Source organism: Chelonia mydas, chromosome 4 (genome assembly GCF_015237465.2).
Source record: "Chelonia mydas isolate rCheMyd1 chromosome 4, rCheMyd1.pri.v2, whole genome shotgun sequence".
NCBI classification, from domain to species: Eukaryota; Metazoa; Chordata; order Testudines; family Cheloniidae; genus Chelonia; species Chelonia mydas.
Genome location: NC_057852.1, coordinates 41,700,291 through 41,721,413, shown reverse-complemented (window position 1 = coordinate 41,721,413; position 21,123 = coordinate 41,700,291). Strand labels below are relative to the sequence as shown.

Below are 21,123 nucleotides of genomic sequence, written 5' to 3'. Positions count from 1 at the left end.
AAATGCTATTGCCATTACAGAGTATGCAGTATGTTAATGTTGCACTCTCACCTGAACTCGTACATAAACCACCACGTCCACAGGGAACGATGAGTATGCTGACGTTGACGATGACACTAGTGAGGCTGTGGACTCCTCCAAGGAGTCTTGTATTTCAAACTGTCCCATGTCTTCATCTTGTGAACTGACAGCTTTTAACGTAGAAAGAACGTGTTAAATAATGGTTTGAAGCAACTGGAATTAAAAAGTCAATAAAGTTATGTACTAGAATATATGAAAAAGAAGTCGTCACATGGTACCTGCGTAATTCCTCTCTATTGGTGTAATAGGAATTGTTTCCAGAGCCTTCTCTAGGAAGTCCAATAGGCAAGGGCTAATGACCATTTCCTCAGGCAGTGACTGAAGTGCAACCCATGCATACAATTTTGCAGTTTTTACTCCACCACTTCCTTTCCCTTTGGCTGAAACATTTATAAAATGTAAATTTGTCTAGTGGAATACAATTTCTCCAAATACAATTAAAATGTATAGCAACATTCATTACAATTAGAGAAAACAGATCAAATGCTGTATCCTTCTCCATCATCATGTGAAACAGCCTCTTCATAGATCAGTTATAAAAACCAAAGTGCACAGTTTTGGTAACAAAGATGTGTTAAAATAACAGAGATGAAGAACTCCGTTCAGATAGTAGTACTATCCTAATGCACTTGCTCTAGTTCAAGTCCTTACTTCCTTTCAATAACTATGTTTTTTCACAACAGTCACTAAAGCCAGCCACACAAAACTCTTCTCCAGAAGACAAGACACAGCAGCCATAACCGACTGGAAAGCAATTGGCATTTAGATTGGAAAGGGTGAAGACAAAATTGCTCACCTGACTTAATTTTGCATCAGTTTGGAAAAATATATTGATTTCAACTGAGAAAAATATCAAAACCCCTAAGAGCAAATGGTAAGTCCTACAATATTACACAAATAATAAAATGAGGATTCTAAGCAGGAAATCCTATTAACAATTGATTTCGAACATCTAAATTCCAAGCTTGGAGATATTTTTATACTAAGCTATATTCTAGGTAAGAGAATTCTCTTCTCAATTCATGGAAGAGACCTGCACATATAAATCTGTGTGCCCTAAAATGAGAAAATTATCTGAGCTCAGTAAATTTTAAGCAAGAACTTATTTCTAAAAAGCTATTAGTACCAGCTCAGTTATTTTCAGTGTGAAGTATAGATAATTAGAACAAGGAATGAAGAAGAAAGAGCAACGTCATTGAATTGGGATTCATCATCATATACAGAAATGGATCATTTGAACACAAGTCAAATATAGTATTATGGCTGTATATGATTTCTCCAAGCAAGATACAAGTGCTGACTAACTGAAGGACTAAAATAGAACCTTACACTCATACTTTATCTTTCTGTCATTTCCTAAGCCACTTGGCAATGAGTTTTAATGCCGAGCTACTCTGGCTGGTGCTGCTGACCATCTGGACTGGCCTCTCTCTTATCATATAATAAGAGAATAAGTAGAGGTGAGTTTTAGGAGAAATCTATGTAGAGAAAAGATAAAAAAGAAACTCTGGGGAAGTTTTAGGCAAGAATTAAAAAGTAAAGAATGGAAAGGGAAGTTATGAACAAGCTTACAAGGAAAGATACAACGTAAGACAGAAACTGAAGCAAGCAATAAAATTAAATTTCATGAACTCAGAGATCCACAAAGAAGGTGGATGTGGGAGGAAACACAGTAACAGTGGTTAGAAGCCAGGGATAATAAGGCAAGTGCTCAAATTCACTGCTCTCTCTCAGACTTTGAGCCAATTAATAGAATCTTTTTTCAAAGTTTATTGTTTACAGCTCATTTTGTTTTGATGGGGTTTTTTTAATATCTAAACTCTGAGAAAGAGACAAGTGAGATAACAATCCTCTGGAAGATGGGAGAGAAATCTACATACCTCTAGATCTGACATTGCAACCTTCCAGAGATAGTCATAGACCTCTGACTAAAAACTGGGATAATTCAACCTGTTACTCTTGAAATTTTAAATCAAAGTTGAAGACACTAAAAACTGGAACTTCAGGTAATTCCAAGCCACAGTAGTTTTCAGTGGACTGCAGTAGTGGAGCACAGTAATGGCTGGTATTTTGACTAATCCAAAGATTGTAAACAGCTGCTTGCTATCATGATGAATAAACTAATTCCAGCAATTATCACACTTCAAAGTATTACTTTCAAGGCAAGCTGCACAGTAATGAAGAGTATTATTGGAAGGATGCAATGTGGATGAACTGGTGAGTAAATTTAGTATACAATTCTCTGTTGAGTTCTGAATACTGAAGAGTATAACTATACTTAGTTGTACTAGTAACAGAATTATTAATTTTTAAAAACAACTAAGCTTTCTAGCATTGTATATTATCTGTTCAAGGAAGAGGAGTAGGTGGTGGTATTTGGCCATTACTGTGCTCTGTGTGATATATGTTGAGAACCATTTAACAGGAAATCTCTGAAAAGGCAGCTTTAAGAGCAGTTAGAATTCGTGAATTGCACATGTGCTTCTGTAGTCACGTTTCTTTGCAGCCAATATTTAGACATTTATGACCATTTTGAGGTACAGCTAATGCACAGATCTAAAGCTAGTAGATCATATGATGTGGAGGGAAAAAGATATCCAAGTTATAGTTTAAAAGGGTATTCTACAAGTACCTGATGGGATGGGTGGGGGTTGGGGCAGAAGTAAGGTATTAGTCTTGCTGTGGGTAGTATTAGATAAAGGAGGTGTGGCAGTATCTTTCATACCATACAACTTGGACTCTTTGGAAAGGGTTCTTGGCAAAGAGGATCCCCGGGAGGCATTTGGTGATTCAGTCTTCAAAGTCTTAGAGTTGTAGTGTAACTGAAATGAAAAAAATAATCCATTTACTTCACAGAAGTAGCATTCTCACTGAGTCTCTGCCCAGTTCAGTTTTCTCCAAATGTTCTTCGCATTTTTTTTTTAAATTGAGTGATCTTAAAACAAACATATTACATATAAAACATTGTAGATAAAGATTATTGATTCCAAAGAGTCATAATTTTTCATAAGCAAAAATAAATTAAGAAATCTCACCCAGAAAACAAAATTAAATCACAAACATACTGAGCAAGGGGCAATATTTTTTAGCATATAGGACACAAATCCCTAATAGTTGGTGACAGACAGTCTCTCTCACCAGAGCTGCTGGTCTCCCCCTGGCCAATGACTACTTTATTCCCTCGTGTAGTTGTGGGTTTTTGTTTTTTTGTACAGACTATCCACACTACTACATATCATCATGCCCAGATCACTTACCTCTCTTCTTAAAGTAACTCAAAGGTTTCATGTTCTACACACTCATAGATGTGGGTAAGCAAAATCTAGTGTTTCTCAGTGGATGTCACTAGGAGGCAGAGCAGAAACTGTAAATGATGCTTGTGCATCCCTAAGGCCACTTAAAAGCTACAGTAGGGAACTGGGCCATGTCTGGTATCTCTGAAGATCTCTTGTGGTTCTGGAAGGGGAAGTCCAGTCACCGTGAGTAGCTCCCCACTCCTTAAAGATCTACAGCAGATGACGTTGTCATAAATAATTACCTTTATAAAAGATGATCACTTGCAGAAAAGGAAGACCACATCCTCCACCTATGCCCCACCCTGCATTCACTAACTATTGCATTTTCACATGCACTACAGGCACAGAGAAAACTTCCCAATACATGCAATCCATACCATCTATCAGAGAGCAGAAGCAAACAAGCCGAATGTCTGACTTCAACTTAAACAACCTTTTTTTTTTAATGGGACTAATTGGCTTTTTAAAGTTTATGTAATGCCACATATACTATTTGATATACAGGATCACACACTGGAATGAAGCTAAACATTTTTCCTGTTACAACTAAAATATTTTTTTTTAAAGTGGGATGAGAGAAATGTAGTTGATATCCTATGGATTTGAATCTCCTTCCAAAACATCAGATTAGAGAAATTATTATTTGTACTACAATATGCCTATAGACCCCAACTGAAATTGGGAAGATTTACCACATACAATATGTATGCATTCACAGCATACCATAACAGCTCTTTTGGAGCCATTACAGTGCATACCATGAACATATATTAAGAACAGGAATTACATTTACATCTTCTAAACACTTTACAAAATATACTATCTGATCCACACTATACTCCATGAGGTCTTATTGGAGACCCATGACATAGAACAAATACATTTTACCATATTTAAGTCATTGGTTTTTCTTTTTAAAACTAACAATGTTAGCTCACATAGATAAGGATGGAGTATTATTTTCTTCATTTAATAGGTGGCAAAACTGAGTCAGAAGGTCAAGTTTTGTTATGGACATGTAGCAAAGCAATGTCAGAACTGCTATTGGAACTCTTGAATTCATGGCTCCTAGTCTTGTGCCTAGATAACACTTCTCATTATAATACTTGTTATGCTCCATTAAGAATATGGAATGTGTCAATACATTTGTATTGTTCCTCTTGTGTATACACATGTACCAGACACAACTCCAAAATGTTGCTTACATGTATCAGAAGTGGCATGCAGTAAGTATGACATAGATTTTCCATGTAAGAAACAGCAGGTATCACACTTGATATCGGCACTATATAAACTGCATGCTATAATGATAAAAGATGATCTAAAGGAAGTATTTGTTTCTAGTCAGTTCTAGTTGGAGAGGAAAAATGTTTCCTAGTCCCATAATTTTTACCTTTACATCTACACCAGGAATATAAAATACTGTAGTTTCCAGGTCACTAGGCTTTGTCTGTAGAGATGACGGCACTTTCTTGCCAGCAAGTAAGTGAGTAGTAGATGCATAGTTAGTTTGAAATTTCTTCTTTTTTGAAGGAGACTCTTGATCTAAACTTCTGGAACTCCGATCATAACTCCTACAGATAAACAACAATATACAACCTGTCTTAGTACACACCTAATACTCCATCACAAGTATGTTTTTCAATATTTAAAATTAAGGGGATTTTCTTTTTAAAAATTACATTGGAATTTCACGATGAATAGTAGAAGCATTTCCACCCCTTTTATTTGTTCTTTGCCCATCAGACCTCTATTCTGCTGGCCCTTTATTCCCCTTTCGCCATTTCCCATCCTCCTCTGCTTTTGCCAAAATATATATTACTAGTGTTATTTGCAGATTTTAAAGTTAAAACAAATTTTTTTTTAAAATGACAAAAAGTGCCCCTTGCCTTCATTCTCAAGTTTATCTATAGGAGATGATGAATTCAAAGTGCAGGTAACATTTGTGGATTTTTCACTGTTTCTGCTCTCCCCTAGCATCTGCATTTACATTAAGTCCTTATGATTTTTTCCCCCCTGCATACCAAATTCCATTTACACAAGTGACATAGCAAAATAATAAAAAAGCAAAATGAAAACCAAAACAAAATTATAGCTCTCATTAAAGAAAAAAATATTTCTACTCTGACCCATGTCCATTTTAAAAACTCATTCAGAAATTTAACAGTATGATCACATTTCCTTATATACACTTCTTCAGAAATGCCCCCCTGCTGTATGTTGGGAGGTCACTCAAATATGTAATATCACTACATGAAAGTGTCATGAGATTGCCTAACGTGTGAAAGCCACAACCTGATTTTCAGCTGCAGGCTCCTCTCTTTAGATATTATAGAAGGAAGGTGAAAAAAAATCTGTTACTACGTACAAATCCTTGGATGATTTAAAATATGGAAAAGGTAAGAATGACTTTATAAATCCTAAGAGTTCAGTTTTGCTAAAGCTAGGTTATCATTAACACTGTGTTAAAGTTCAAAGAAGAAATAAAAAGTAAAGGTGTATTCGGTTAATAATGAACAACAAAAACAGAGGCCACTGGCTGTCAAAGCATATCTGCAGAATGGAGAAAAGCGTTTAAAAAACCAGGGTGAAATCGTGGCCCACTGAAGTCAACGGCAAAGCTCCAACTGTTTTCAGTGGAGTCAGGATTTCATTTCAAGTTGTACAAATACCTTTAATTGTACAGTGAACATTATCTCAAGGATAGTGAGTAAAATGAAAAAAATGTTGGAGCTGAATATCAAGAGAACACACCATTAGCCTAGTATGCATCAACTCAGCAGTGTATTTCAAAATTTTTGAGACAGTGCATTCAGGCATTTACTTGGAGAGTAAAAAAGGAATCCTGGTGCTTTAAAAGCTTAAAAGCTCCATTTATAAAAGGATGGGTAAGAAGGAAACAGCTGTACACTCATTTCTTGGTGTCAGGCTCATTAGACTCAACCCTTTGTGCAAGCAGACTTTCATGCTTTCCCAGAACAAAGACTATAATTCAATCATGCTATGGCAACGTGTGGTGATGATACAAACAACTGACCACTAATTGGCTAAAAATGGTAGGAATTATCGTAGTTTCTATGCTTTTCAAATGGGTCAATGCACAGTTGCCATTAAGTATTGTGTGGTGTACTGGTAGGATCCTAACTGATGTAAATCAGTAAGTTGTCTTATTTATGACTAAGTAAATGTCAAATACAGAAAGACTGGCACAATACAGTAATACACTGCTTTCTAATATGATTTAGTAATATTACTGTCTTTCAATAGGTTTCTTACCTTCTTAAGCTTATTTCATCATGCTCTTGCTGAAGCGTTGTTGGATGCAGCACACATTTTCCACAATCAATTTCAACTCTGATATCAAGTTCAAAGTCAATATTTCTCTCTGTGGTTGTGCCAGTCACATTTCTGTTGGCAGGAGTTGTTGGCCAGCGGTCAGTAAACAGTTGGTGAACTGCAGCAAAGCCTGTTGCTTTCTTACGAGTGGTATTCCTGCAGAAAGAACAATTACTTGTTAGATATTAGTACTGTGACAAGATTCCTTCCAAGGTTGTCTACTAATATATTTGCTGACAAGTCAGTTACCCAGTACATTTAACATTTTAAGAAGTTTTCTGTAAAGAGGCACCATATGGTAAATTTTCATAGGTGCACATTGCTATCTTGGTCCATTTTCCACTAAGGTATTATTAAATATTTACTTCATGGTAGATGTGGATTGAGACCCGTGGACATAGACTGTAGCTGTCCGAGGGAGGTCTAAGACAACAAGCAACAAACGAGGGATATGGAAGAGGGAGACAATTAAATATAACACATTTTGTTATGTATATTATATTTTAATAGATATCACCTCTTAACGTTGTTTATAATGTTGTGTTTGTATATACATGCTTAGCCCCTACACACACGCTTAGCCATGAGGTAAATTGCAGAACTATATATTAAATAAGGGACAGTGTACCTTTGACCCTCCTCACCTTCCCTCTGCCCAATAACAGATTTATTCCAACATTCCAAAATTTGAGAGACTTCAAAAAGCTGCCATTAAAAAAAAAAAAAAAAAGGCAACTCATCAGACATTCCTTCCTCCCTACCCTAGAATTCACCTGCTGAAAGGACCAAGGACAGGCAAGATTCAATCCTGGGTCAGCAAAAGCTATTCTAGACCTAAGACGTGAACTTTAAAGCCAATTTTCTCATGGCCCTAATGAAAATATTTTTAAACAAATTGCTTACTGTGGTTTTCTGTAAAAATAAGCCTTCTCTCTCTCATGGTCTTCTTCCTTCTCAGAGTCTTCACTGGTTGAAGATAAACTGTCATCCCGCCGTCCCTCTTCGGGCTGGAAGGGAATGCTTGGTGAGAAGACTACTGGAATTTTGGGTGAACTGAATACTGAGCATGATCCTTCACTAGTGGATGAGTAATGGGATGGACCATCAATAGTTACTGACAAAAGGTCCAGTTCTGTCTCCTCTGGAAACTGATTGTGAAAAGACAAAAAGATATTAAAGTTCACAGTTACTGTCTTTACTATGCAAAAATTAAGATTTCTGGGGGGGAAGCAAGAGTGCTTTAAAAACTCTCAAAACTCAGGTTCCTCATTTTGAACAGACAGAAGTGTCAGATTTAGGAATGTATGAAATGAATCATGTAACACAATAAATAAATGCATAGGTTTGGAGGAAAAACAGTACCATACATTTACCACTGCCTTAGTGATTGAGTTGAATTTGTTAGCTAGATAATTAAACAGTATCAAGCTCTGATCAAAACATACATTATGACAGGCCATCACTAGAAGAATGAACATTTAATTGAATGAAAACAGATTTTAAAAGTAAAGAACACCGAACAGAAAGAATCATCATGGCCACCTGTAAATGAAAGAAATGCACAGGAATCTGTTAGTGAATGAAAGGGCATGCAAAGTACTAGTACAGAATGTACAGCATTCTCTTATACATTATGCTCTTCTTTTTAGAAAGTTGGATAAAAGTGACTTGATGGGAAAAAACTTTAGAGACACATTTCCAAAAAGTGGTTCCAACTGTTTTGGTGCACTTTGCATCAGCAAATACCCCCACACAAAGAGTTTTCAAGCACTTAACACCTGTATATGCAGGGATAGAGTCTAAACAACTGTACATGCAGGTGTTAGACTAACACATGGGCCAACGAAGTGCTAGTGGCATAAAACTGTGGGGATTGTTTGTGCATTCAAATGGGTGTTGAGTGGAAGATCCTTTGATAATTTGCTCCATACTTTCATTATGGCCTTTCACACATCCAGCACCTGACTTAACACTACTTAATATTTGACAGTCTTTTCTAAGCTGTGGAAAATTAATGGAAATGGATATTACAAATGAATGGAACCTTTTGATACGTTCTGTGTTAAATGTATATAAAAGAACTCAGCAAAGCACAATTCTGCCTTTCCTTTTGTTCTCAGATGGGAGCTATTTAGACATCAGCACTCTAAGGTGATCTGAAAAAGCATTCCAACTCAGAACACTTATAAAAGAAGAACAGAGGAAAGGTGGAAGGGAAAAAGTTAGATGACTGTCTTCTAAAAGGTGTACTTAATTTCTTCCATTCAATATGTCTAGAGTATCTTTTTAAAATTAAAAGTTTGGGTTTTTTTGGTTTTGTTTTTTTTAAGTAGGTGAGTTGTCTGGGCACTAATTTTGACAAACTGGTTATCCTGCTCCCTTTAAATAAGATATGTTACACAACTGTACCAGATATAGGAATTCTAATATCAAATTATGATGCTTGATGGCTTCCCACCTTGCAATTATATTCCATCAGTGTTGGTGCCTACACTCTTGGGACACACTTGTAAAAGATTAAGATAAACATGTGGGCACTGAGTCCTTCTCTACAGTACGCTCTGCATATAAGAATAGATCATGGCTTGCCTTATTGTCGTCTCCATAATTTAGACCAGCCTTGATCAGGGCCTTTGTAAACATGCAAACAAAATAGGTCATTACTAGTTGTACAAAAAACTGCAAAATTTAAGCTACATATGGGGATGTAAGAATCCTTGAGAACTCAATTCATCATGTCCACCTATAACTTTTTACCTGTTTAAACTTACTTAAAATCTTTTTTAAAAAACTGATATACATTCTGCCGAGTGGCGTTTGAAAGAGAGATGAACAATTGAAGAGCAGCTGCCAGTGAGGTGAATTAGTGCTATGGCAAAGTATATATTTTTTCTTTTTACAAGTACCTGAAAATACCCTTCCCCTTGACAGCTGGATTGCTGTGGAATCCCCAAAACTGTTTTATTCAACTTAATTAAAAATGAAAAAGAAAAAAGAAAATTAAAACAATTAGCATGAGTCATTCAAAACCAACAGCAATGACATATTTAGGAAGGATGGGGGGGGGGGAGGAGAGAAAGGGGGACAACATATTGCAACAAAAAATCTGATATTTGAATTATACATTTTAAACATACAAATGGACATGTGTGTCAGACTACAGCAAACTCAGAGAATGTTTATTTAATTAATAACCATTTCCAAAATGCTAAAAAGGCTGAATATATAAATTAGGATATGACTATTGTGCATATTTGTTAAAAATAGCAATAACATGTTAACCATGTGTATTATTTTTGCACTTGCCAGCTCTTGGTCTGAGGATACCTTGAAGTGAATCTTGTTAAAAATATAAACTAATCTATTTAAAGAAGTAAATGAAAATTCTTTAGTTTGATATTTCCATTATTAATTTCTGTGTTACGACAGACACCGCGAGACTAAAAAAATTATCAAGAGGGATTGGCAATTAAAATCTTCGTAAGTATATTTAACTGAGGTACTTCCAAGTCAACATGGTATTTAATCTACTGTAGCATGGTATACTAATTAAATTGGTATTTAGGGTATGCCTTACAGGGTCCTGTATGTTGAAGGTTACTCTGGGTCCAGGAGATGCTGCATCTACACGGATTTCTGGGAGCTCTTCACTGTCTCCTAGTCGAGAGCTACAAGCAAAATATAAAAGGAATAAATAAACTATTACAAATTTGAATGTACTTGTCACGTTTAAAAGTTCAATAACTACACAAAAAGCTGTTACAATAAAAATATAAAGCATCAGTCAATGCTTAACATTATATAGAAATGAAATGGTATTAAATCAGTGTTCAAACATTTATGGCACATAAAAAGGAAAAAGATGAAGTTTCAAATGACTTTGGCCAGCAGTTCACTTAATTTTGCGGGACTTTTTTTGTTTTTATTTTTTACTCTTTTCAAGCACAGGCCAAGAAGCAGAAAGACAGTTAAAAAAAATAAAATGTGTGTGACTTGTCACATGGAATGAAGTACAACTGGCAGATAGTGCATATTCACAAAATAACTCAAATACAGACAATCTTTTAAAACTAATGAAATCATTATGACATATTTGCAGTGCAAATTTACAACTTCTCATTCACAATTTAACTCACTAGCTTTTGAGAAAATCTTAAGCATTTCTTTATAGGCTAGCCAGCTGAATATACTACATAACACAACATTTTATTAATCTTCCCAACAGAATTCCTAATTCTCTGAAGATGATTTTCTTAAAAGGTGAAGTGAAATGCTTTCTACCTGCCAGGATTTGAGTTAAGAGTCTTCACAGTTGCACTCCTTCTATTGTGTAAGGTATCAGTAATGCTAACCAGTTCAGAAGAAACATTAACCTGTAAATTCTATAATCTTGCAAGGCAAGTAAAAGAGGAATTCACTTTGATCCATTTTGTTTAAAGCCATTTGTAATTTGGAAGAGCTGTTCTCTGATATTTTGGGATCTCTATTAATATTTTTTTAGCTTCAATCTACCTTTAAAACTAACGCTCAAAATTGTCAACCAATTTGTCTTAACTTAAAAATGTCTATAACTGATGGAGAAGATCCTTATAATTCTAATAGCCAAGTTCCTGCTCCTGTTTTCTTTTTTTTAAATCTAATACTGTATTTTATTGCTGATTAAAATGCCACTAATATTTTAAAATCCAAACCCTCCAATATGTGTGTTTTCCCTCTGCTGATTCTACAACAGCAACATGCTTATTCACAAAGCAACAGACACCAAGCAAAGTTGATGCACAATATTCTGCTATGAGAATTGCAACTTGCTGCCGTGAGCTTCAGAATATTTGGAAGAAGGAGAAAAGGAAATCATTTGCTGAACTAAAAAGTTGCCTTCCCTCCACTAGTAATTAAATCCTTTTTCTAATATGAGGACAACAGAGTGTAAAAATCAAAGGGATAAATCGTGTCCTCTTTACTTATTAGCCGTGCCTGCTGCGCAGAACCTTCAAATGTGTTTCTTAAAAGTCCTGCAAAATGACTACATAAAAGTGACACCTTTCTCTTCAACCAGTTGGCTCCCTGAACGCATTCAGAGTAATATCTGATGATTTTACTACCTTAAAGTTTACTACTTCTTAACTCCTAGTCCTGCAGAGCAAATACTGCTCTGGAAGAAGGAGATGGAGTTTATTCTGCTTGTCGATCTCAAAATAGTTAGCCAAATTTAAATTGTAGCATCTTGGAGGCTGATGTGAGATCCAGAAAGATCTCAATTTAACTTTCAGAGGCCAGGTTCAGTTTCCATGGCAGCAGCTCAATCCCCCCCCCCCCCCACAATCCAACAACTTTGGGTAAAGCTTTGCCTTTATAGATTTATGGATGAACTTAGACTTGATAGTTCAGCTGTGCATACTGACTAGGAAGTGTAGAAGACCACACACCTTATTAATTCTTTAAGATTTGAGCACTACGAATGTCCACAGTGAGTATCTGTAATCATCAAACCTTCTGAGAAATGTGCAGACATTAGTTCTCAGAAGACAGACAAAACAAATATGAAATTTCTAAGTCAAGCTGCTTTGGAGACATGGTATGCCAAAAACAGATACTTCACAAAAAGAAAAACTTCATTTGTCAAACCTCCCATCTCTCGAAAACATTTTCTCAAATCCACCCTATATATATATATATATATATATATATATATATATATATATATATATATATATATATACACACACACACACACACACACACTCATCACCAATGGCAAAAGACCTCATGAAGCTCCACAATCAGATATTCTCCTTCTTGCAGTCCATTCTAACTTCATTACAGATCTCATCTTCCCACATGCATAGTCATTTGCCAAAAACACTCTACCTTGCCCTGTCCATTCTTTTTAGAGGTGGTCTTCCAGATGCTGAAATTGTTTTAGACCGGTTATAGCTGGGTTTGTAACCTAGGCCCCATTTGTCCTTCAGAGAAGCAGCCTAAACAAAAGAAAAATATATCTAAGATGTTGAGGACAAAAATAATGAAAATTATACATAAACATGGGAATGTGGAAAAATTCCACTACTTAAAACATTTTATTTTACAGCCATGCGAACAGTTAGGAAAAAACTTTTACAAAATAATTTTTTTTGTATCATGTGCTCAAGGCACCCTTTTGCAGGCCTTTGCCCAAAATCTTCATTTTGACTGGTCTCTGAACGATTCACTCACCTTTCATACTAGCTGGCATTGGTTCTTTCTTGCTGTCAGGAAAACAGAGTGCCCCCCAACCCAGTAGTTTGGGATCTGCCTAGTTGAATAAATATCCTCTCTTCATGTGATACTGCTGCAACTGTAGTCAGCACAGGAACATGAGCTACAGCCTCCTCATTTAAGAAGAAGCTCCCAACAGAATACTCTCTGAGAGGGATCCCTTGCTTTGGAATGGACTCATATTTGGTCCAGAATAGCTCAAATGTACCGATCTTCAGGGTTTGCAGCAAATACTCCTTTGCCATGCTTTATGGCAGGGGGTGGCATGGTAAGAGCAGGCATTTGTGGGTGAATGGGGACACTGTTTGGGTTGGAACTTTATTTCTGTTTGCGTATTTTCTCCTGCTTGCTGTTCTTATCTTTTGATTAATAAAAAGGCATCTCAATTCAGGAATAAGCAATTTCTTTTAGCACACATTATAAACCTAATAAAATAAATCAGCCAAATGGAATGTAACATAGATTTTGCTCAGATACTCAAGCATGCTTATCGTTTTTGGATTCTTCTGGTGTAGTCAGGCAATGTTTTATGATCGCCGCCACCACCTCTGAAGCCTGAGTTTGAATCTTGGCTAGTAAATGCTACAGCATTGCATATTATGGCTTTCAGACCTCTGGAAGCCAATTATTGTTTACATTTTCTGAACATAGATATATTTAAAAATATTTAAAATATCTATTTTAAATAGTTAAAATAGAGATATTAAAATAGTTTTTTCCTAAAGATTTGTCATAGAAAAGCAAACAAAAATCCACATAATATACCGTACCACTAAAATTCTGGTTTTCTATCTCCAGTAGTACAGAATAATCTGTTTTCCCAGAAAGTTAAACCATGTGTTTTATATATTTAATAGTCCTTTTACCTTTCTTTTTCAGTGTCTTCCTTTTATTTATTTTTAATATGTGGAAGAGATACTTGCAAGTGAAAATACTTAGGAACTTGCCAAACACCTTTAGAAAATTGCTCACCCTCATGCTGGACCTACGTAGTTTTTTACGGACGTCTCGGCGAATGTCATTCACAGCTACTGACTCTAATTGTTGATAGCGCTGAATTTCTTGGTTTATGGTTCCTTCACTTGCACCTAGTTTTCTGGGAACAAGTTAGGATAGTGAGTTTTCCAGATGGAATGAATAATTAGTGAAGTTAAACACTACTTTCACCATTTCCTTTATCAACAAAACCTCTATACTGTATTCCTGTGAAAATCCGAAAGCCTTTCAAACGTTACCCAATCAGTTTCTTGTTTTTCAGGAGTTATCTATCACCATTGCCATCCTTTCCATATATGGCTGTTGAGGGTCCACCACTATTTCACGATATAACTTTTGTCCATACTGTAATTTCTTTGCAAGGGCCCATGATTTCAAGATTTTTACCTCTGTCACACATTCAGCAAACAGAAAAAGGGGTGTGTAACAAAATATACAAGATGTTAAACATTATATTGTGATGCCAACAGAGGTGGAGGAGGGATAGTTGCTAGAGAGCAACTCCCTTTGAAAAGAAAGTCTCCTAAAGAAAGCAAAGATTCCCAGCTGGGACAAATCTGTATCAAAATTAGAATTAAGTATTTTCGATGTTCCTTAGTTCAAGAAAGCAGGCAGGGTATGGAAACCTCTTGCTAGAGATGCCAGGAGGAAGACTGAACTGTGGAAATTTCCAGGAGGAAAAAGCTTCCCACAATGGCAGACCAGACTGATCAGATCCTCTGAATATGGAAAGCAGAAGAAGAAGGAAATCTCCTGTAGAAATAACGAACTTGAATGTAAACAAGTTTAGAAAGGAAACTCACTAAAATCCATGTTATTTTAAAGAGAACAGGGTTTGTTGATGCTACCATATGTTGAGGACAGAAAGGTGCAAACAAATTTTGGTCATCACATTCACATGGTTACAAGCATTTCTTATCACATATTAACTGTGAATGTTTGTATACCAAAGAGTTCGGTTACAACTGGCCTGCGACTGACTGCTGCTGGCAATCTTGTCTAAAGCTGAAATAGTAAAGTATGTCCATTCTTCATTATTCTTTAACAACCAGTCAGCAACAGGCATTCTTTATCACAAGTGATCCCACTTTTTACTAAGATTGACCTAGCCTTCCAAATGCCAAAAACGCAAATAAAATGTTTTCATATAAAACTCATAGCTGTCTCTTGCCATGAGCACTTTTGGATGACATTTTTAATTTTCCCTTTGTGTGTTTTATGGAGTATTACTGTGTCTGTGAATTATTTATATAATAAAATATATCATATAAAAGCCATAAAATAGTTCATTTAGAGAGGTTTCTTCTTCCTGCAGTGAATGGGATCTCATTCCGACTGCAAAGCACTGTCACTCCCAAGTCACAATCATATAGCTGGTAGCAGAAGTGCTACAAATCATGATGAACTATGGTTTGTCATTATATCGGAACTGCTAACACATTGTCATCAGTGTGAGGCAAAACCAGAAATGAAAGATGACTTGACCCTCAGGAGAGCTTCCTGGGGATTTTAATGGCCACTTGTGCACCTGATTTTCTCTAGTAGAACCAGAACGATCAACGATTAAAAAAAACATTTCCTCTTGCAGATTGTATAGTCCCACCAATGCTGAAGCAGTGGAGGTAAGAAAAGGGAAAGCACAGTTTCAATTTGTTTTTCCCAAACTAAGAGGAGAGATTAATAAGACTGGCACTTTTCAGCTTGAAAAAAAGGTGACTAAGGAGAGCTATGATAGAGATCTACAAAATCATGACTGGTGTGGAGAAAGTAAATAAGGAAGCGTTATTTACTCCTTTTCATAACATAAGAACTTGGGGTCACCAAATGAAATTAATAGGCAGCGGGTTTAAAACAAACAAAAGGAAGTATTTTTTCACACAATGCACAGTCAACCTGTGGAACTCCTTGCAAGAGGATGTTGTGAAGGCCAAGACTATAATGGGGTTCAAAAGAGAACTAGATAAGTTCATGGAGGATAGGTCCTTCAATGGCTATTAGCCAGGATGGGCAAGGATGCAAAATCATTGTCTGAAGTGTCCCTTGACTCTGTTTGCCAGAAGCTGGGAATGGACAACAGGGGATGGATCACTTGACAATTACCTCTTCTGTTATTCCCTGTGAAGCACCTGACATTGGCCACTGTCAGAAAATAGGATACTGGGATTGATGGACCATTGGTCTGATCTAGTATAGCCTTTCCTATGTTCTTAACTATTGGGGGAGGGGTTTTTTGTTTTGTTTTAAAATACAAGAAAAGCCAACTTACTTGAGGTCATCAATTACTTTGGCTTGTTCATTCAGTTCCCTAATATCTACTAAACGTTTCACAAATTTTCTTCCTCTCTGCTCTCCAACTTGGCTACCAGATGCTCCCTGTCGCCGATAATCAACAGTCTCCTATTGAAAATAATATTTCATTAAATTCCTTGTTAAACGTACAGAACCATTTTTATGTTACAGGTACAATGAATTGTACACCCTAAATCAAAACACCGCATGCAAACACTATTTTTTAAAGTCAAAAGGCAGCTGATTTGAAATTTTCCAATGATTCAAGTCCCATCATTTGGTTAAAGACAAACATTAGCTACTACATACATGTCCCCATGAGCAAGACCTGCCCGCTCTCAAATGTGAACTAGAATGAGTAGAGTCACACATCGCTGCCCCCGACAGATACTCTACAGGAACGGAATACCGATGGTTTTGGGGGCTCAAACCCAACAGGTGATTTACAATCCGCTGCCCAAATGTTAACTTGTGTGCATCTCCACATAATGAAACTCCATCTGATTTCTAAATAATAAACAGGAATGTTAGTGTTTTAGGGTGGTTTTTCCCTAGAGCCATTACAAGATTCTTGCAAAATTGCAACTGTTTAAAGAAATAATTGTTAAAAAACTACTTAATATAAAACCAAAACTCAAGTTGACACACAGTATTGTTTTTTGCTACTGCAAATTTCGTTCTTCTAGTTCGTTTATAATGTTAGTATCTTCCATTGCTTGCTAGGATCATCAGAATAACTGTAGCCAAAGTCTTCATACTACGGCATCTAATAGAAAGGGTCTGCAAAAATCTCAAAGCTGACTGAGCTAAAATTTCCCCACCACATACATACACACACACACACATATATACGCGAATAGGAATTTTCTGAAGCTTACTGTTATGCCTAAATAATTTAACAAAATAAATTTAGACACTATTTTGGTTGATTCTCTTACTGCATGTATAGTGGGAGACATGGTATCAACTTCGTCCTCATCCGATAGGTCAGCTATGTTTACAGAATTTAGGTCAGCAATGTCATCGACATCTTCTTCTCCTGTCAGTGTTGTGAGGGTATTACCCAAAGCATTTAATCTTTTCCCAATGTTAGGATCCATGTGGACATCAATACCGCACATCTTCCATAACACATTGAGAGTCCAGGTTCCAGCACTACTGCTTTCTGTTTAAAAGAGAAAATTTGCCTGATGATTTTTCTCTTCCTTGTAGCCAAGTTTGTCATTGTCTGCTTCTACAGCTCAGGAGACAGCACTAGACTTATCCATCATGGGGCGCTGCCTTGGCTCTGCCCACTTGTAAAAAGCCCCCAGTGAGACCTTTCCAGCACTGAATCGCACTTTGAATACAGTTAACAGATATATCTATTAAGTTTGTATTAAGATTTCTCTAATGAATATAAGGAAAATCTGATAGGCCAGAGGGAAAGTAAATTCTCCAGGGTGTGAAAGGCACAGTTAGCTACTAGAAGACAAACATGAAATATGAATTTCAATATCTCTCTCTGAGCTAGGTTTACCATTTCCAACACAGGGATTCCAATAACAGTGAAACCCGAAGTATGGGCATGTGAGAAAATAATTTTTAACTCTTCACAAATCAGACTCTTGGAATTACTCAAATCACAAAGATTTTAATGGTTCATTAAAGCCTGCACCTGCAACCTCTGAATCTTGAGCATCTAATTTCTAGTGCCTACTGAATGGGTGAAATGGTTACCATGCTGGAGTTTTACATATTTCATCTTAAGAGGAGATAGAAGTTTCCAACCAAGTTCCACCATACAGTGCCAAACAGATATGGCTTAATGGACTTTGACTTGTTTAGAAGGAGCTAGAAGCTTTGTAAGCTTCTTTTATACAGTATTCTCGGCCATCTGGCTATGCTGAGTTTGGTAATTTTTGTCTTTAATTGATGGATGGTAGAGGATGAATATGGCTGTTAAGAACAAAAACTTTTTAGAAAGCTTAACAGTTACATCTTGACTGCTTTGCAGACATGAAGCAGGTGCCATACCTTCTCATTAAAAAGTGCTGAATTTGGACAAAAAGAAGAAAGGGAAATGTATAGGCAATATTCTGAGATAAATTTTCATAGGGTTCACAACGAGGATGGATTCCAAAGTCTCCTTTTTGAATGTCATGTTTACTGATTTAAATCTTTCTGATCCAAGATGGTCCCATTTCCACCAGATATTCTGGAAATGATCAGGACTGAATATGTTCCCAAGCTTTGCTTCCCCTTCAGCTATTGCCCCAATAGCTAAAAGATGTGAAAAGGTTATTATGGTCTGAGTTTGCTTCCTTGGGTTTGAGAATAGAGAAGGAAATGTTTCTTACAAGAAGTTTTGTTGAATTTTCTGGGGTAGTCATTGCTCACAGTTTCCATCTGACACCTCCTTCTTTGGCCTTCTCCACCATTATGGCTCTGAGGCAAGGTTAAGTTAGAGCACAGAGCCCCTAGAAGCTCCATTGAGCCACAGGCGCCAACTCTGTGGGTGGTCCAGGGCTGGAGCACCCACGGGAAAAAACTGGTGGGTACTCTGCACTCACCGGCAGCCAAGCTTCCTACCCCGCCCCCAAACCCCAGCTCACCTCACCTCTGCCTCCTCCCCTGAGCACGCCACATCCGCGCTTCTCCTCCCAGCGCTTGCCGCCACGAAACAGCTGTTTCGTGGCGTAACAAGCTCTGGGAGGGAGGGGGGCAGAGCGGGAACGCAGCGCACTCAGGGGAGAAGGCAGAGACTTTGGGGAAGAGGTTGGAATGGAGGCGGGGCAGGGGCGGGAGAGGGGTGGAGTTGGGGCGGGATTGAGCACCCACTGGCGCCAGCTGAAGTCGGCGCCTATGCACAAAAAAATCCCTGAAATGGGCTGCCAAAGCAAGCAAGCAAGATAATTTTAAAAAACTAGTTCAGAAGTTCCTATTTGGAAGGTTTTTCATATGCTCTGTAACTTGAAAAGGAAGAGAGTCTGCAGACTGCCCACACAGCTTTCTCAGAGCAAAATGAACAGGGATCTTTTCACAAGTGAGCAGAGTCCTGTGTTGGCCCATTAAACTATAAAAGCAGAGAGACTATCCACTGCCAGAATGGAGAATCTAACTATGTGGGAAGAAGAGCAGTTGTATTGTTTTGATCTATAGCCATACAGTTATAAAATCTAAAACAGTTTGCAGATATGCTAATTAATGCATACCCTAGGTAGATTACGGTGGGCATTAAATAGAAAAGTGACATGTTTTGCAATATAAGACTGAGATTATCAAAGACATTTCTATATTTAAAATTATCTTCATAATATAGTCTTATACTTTAAAATACACCATGATTTTTAAACAAATACAATTTTATTTGTATACATCAAAATATATTTTATTTTAGGTTTTTCTTGTTCCCTAATTTCTCTTGCTCCCCCAAAACATACCCCTTCTTGTCCATGTTCTAGTCTTCTTCCCAGTCTGAACAATCCTCTTATCCAGTTCTATGTATTTCCCCCTCTTCTCCCACCTTTTGTTTTTTTTCTGTAATTTGACCTTTATCCGTTTTGCAATTCTGACTCCTTTCTCAGTTACCCTCCCCACTTCCTTGAAGCCTGCTAAGACTGTTGGTTCCTCTCTTCCTCTCCTATCCCAGTGTTTTCCCTGTGGCCTGATTAGCATGCCCGGTAGCTCAATTTTTAATGGTTAAAATATAATGTAAAATGCAAGCCAAAGAGCACAAATGAGAAACATTAGCCCTAGGGAGGATTGGTGGACATCCCCAGAGCATCTGAAATACCTCTGCTGCCATGGATGTTTTATCCTCCTCCTTCAGGGCTGATTAAACGCCAAACACATTTGGACTAAAGAAAATGTAATAGGTAACTTAAGCAAAGCACCCCATTATATTTTTGAAATCCAGAGTTTGCTCAAAGTGTTAGACGGAGGCTGATCCACCATAATTTTCATTTGCTTCCACGTGCATTCATTCCCTTTCCAGAAATTCCCTTTCTGCCCAGACTCAATGTATATCAACAGAGCCGCTGGAAAATGGATTTTCCTTTGAGTGAAAAAGTTTTTGAAAACTTATCTGAACGAAAAGACAAAAATTCAATTTTTTTTGTAGGGAGAACCAAAATGGAATTTTTCCACTTGTTGGCTGCCTGGCTACCTAGCTTCCCACAGGAGGACAGCTGGAAAGGACAATAAGTCAGCCAGCTGTGGGACCCAGGAAGCCAGATGTTTGGGAAGCCTGGGGAGCTGGCTATCTGGGAAAACAGACTAGCCCAAGGAACTGACTGTCTAGGAAGCCAGGCACAGCCTTGGAACTCACTAGGCAGGTACTGGAGTTCTTGGGGAGCCCATTAACTAAGGACCTGGCAGCCCCACAGGTCGGCTGCTGGTGAGCCTGCCTGCCTGGTTGACTGACAGGAAAGCAGGCAGGGAGACAGGCTCACATCAAAACTTTTGATTAAACTGAAATATTTCTGCAGAATACTTCACTTCTGTTGAACCAATACTTTTCAGCAGAGAACTGTTTTCTTTGGAAAATTTTCAACCAGCTCCAATGATTATACTAAAAGGATTATTTTTATTTCGTATTAGTCACAATTTTTACACATTTGATCCAGCAGGTATTAAAGCCTATGATAGCTTGCTACTACCTTTTACTAATTTCTTGTAGCTAAAACCCAAGTCTGTAAAGCTACAAGGGATTGTTGTAAGCCCTCATGGCCAAAAATAAATTGGGAAATGTGGAGCAGCTACTGTGAAAAGGGGGTATCAAAACAAAGCACAACCTTGAAATACACAATCACAATTAAAACAAAGTTATCAAGAGCTCACACCTGCACTAGAATATCCTACAGTTTTAGAAATGTTTTAATAATATAAA

General features: G+C 37.2%; 1 protein-coding gene across 26 annotated transcripts in view; it reads right to left on the bottom strand.

Annotated features, from left to right (window-relative positions):
* Positions 1–21,123, bottom strand: part of KIAA1109 (KIAA1109 ortholog) — a 226,017-nt gene that overhangs the window by 32,477 nt on the left and 172,417 nt on the right. For 8 of the 26 annotated variants that reach the window (XM_043545461.1, XM_043545464.1, XM_043545465.1 and 5 more), the window contains 12 exons: positions 17,192–17,418; positions 16,231–16,361; positions 13,941–14,064; positions 12,582–12,691; positions 10,291–10,381; positions 9,620–9,682; positions 7,617–7,861; positions 6,654–6,869; positions 4,771–4,951; positions 2,714–2,903; positions 300–461; positions 52–191 (listed from right to left, as the gene is read on the bottom strand). In XM_043545461.1, the coding sequence (XP_043401396.1) occupies positions 52–191; positions 300–461; positions 2,714–2,903; positions 4,771–4,951; positions 6,654–6,869; positions 7,617–7,861; positions 9,620–9,682; positions 10,291–10,381; positions 12,582–12,691; positions 13,941–14,064; positions 16,231–16,361; positions 17,192–17,418 (1,880 nt within the window). Of the gene's footprint in view, positions 1–51; positions 192–299; positions 462–2,713; positions 2,904–4,770; positions 4,952–6,653; positions 6,870–7,616; positions 7,862–9,619; positions 9,683–10,290; positions 10,382–12,581; positions 12,692–13,940; positions 14,065–16,230; positions 16,362–16,562; positions 16,761–17,191; positions 17,419–21,123 lie in introns of all 26 variants that reach the window. The other 18 variants (XM_037897145.2, XM_037897147.2, XM_043545472.1 and 15 more) reach the window with 8 other exon arrangements.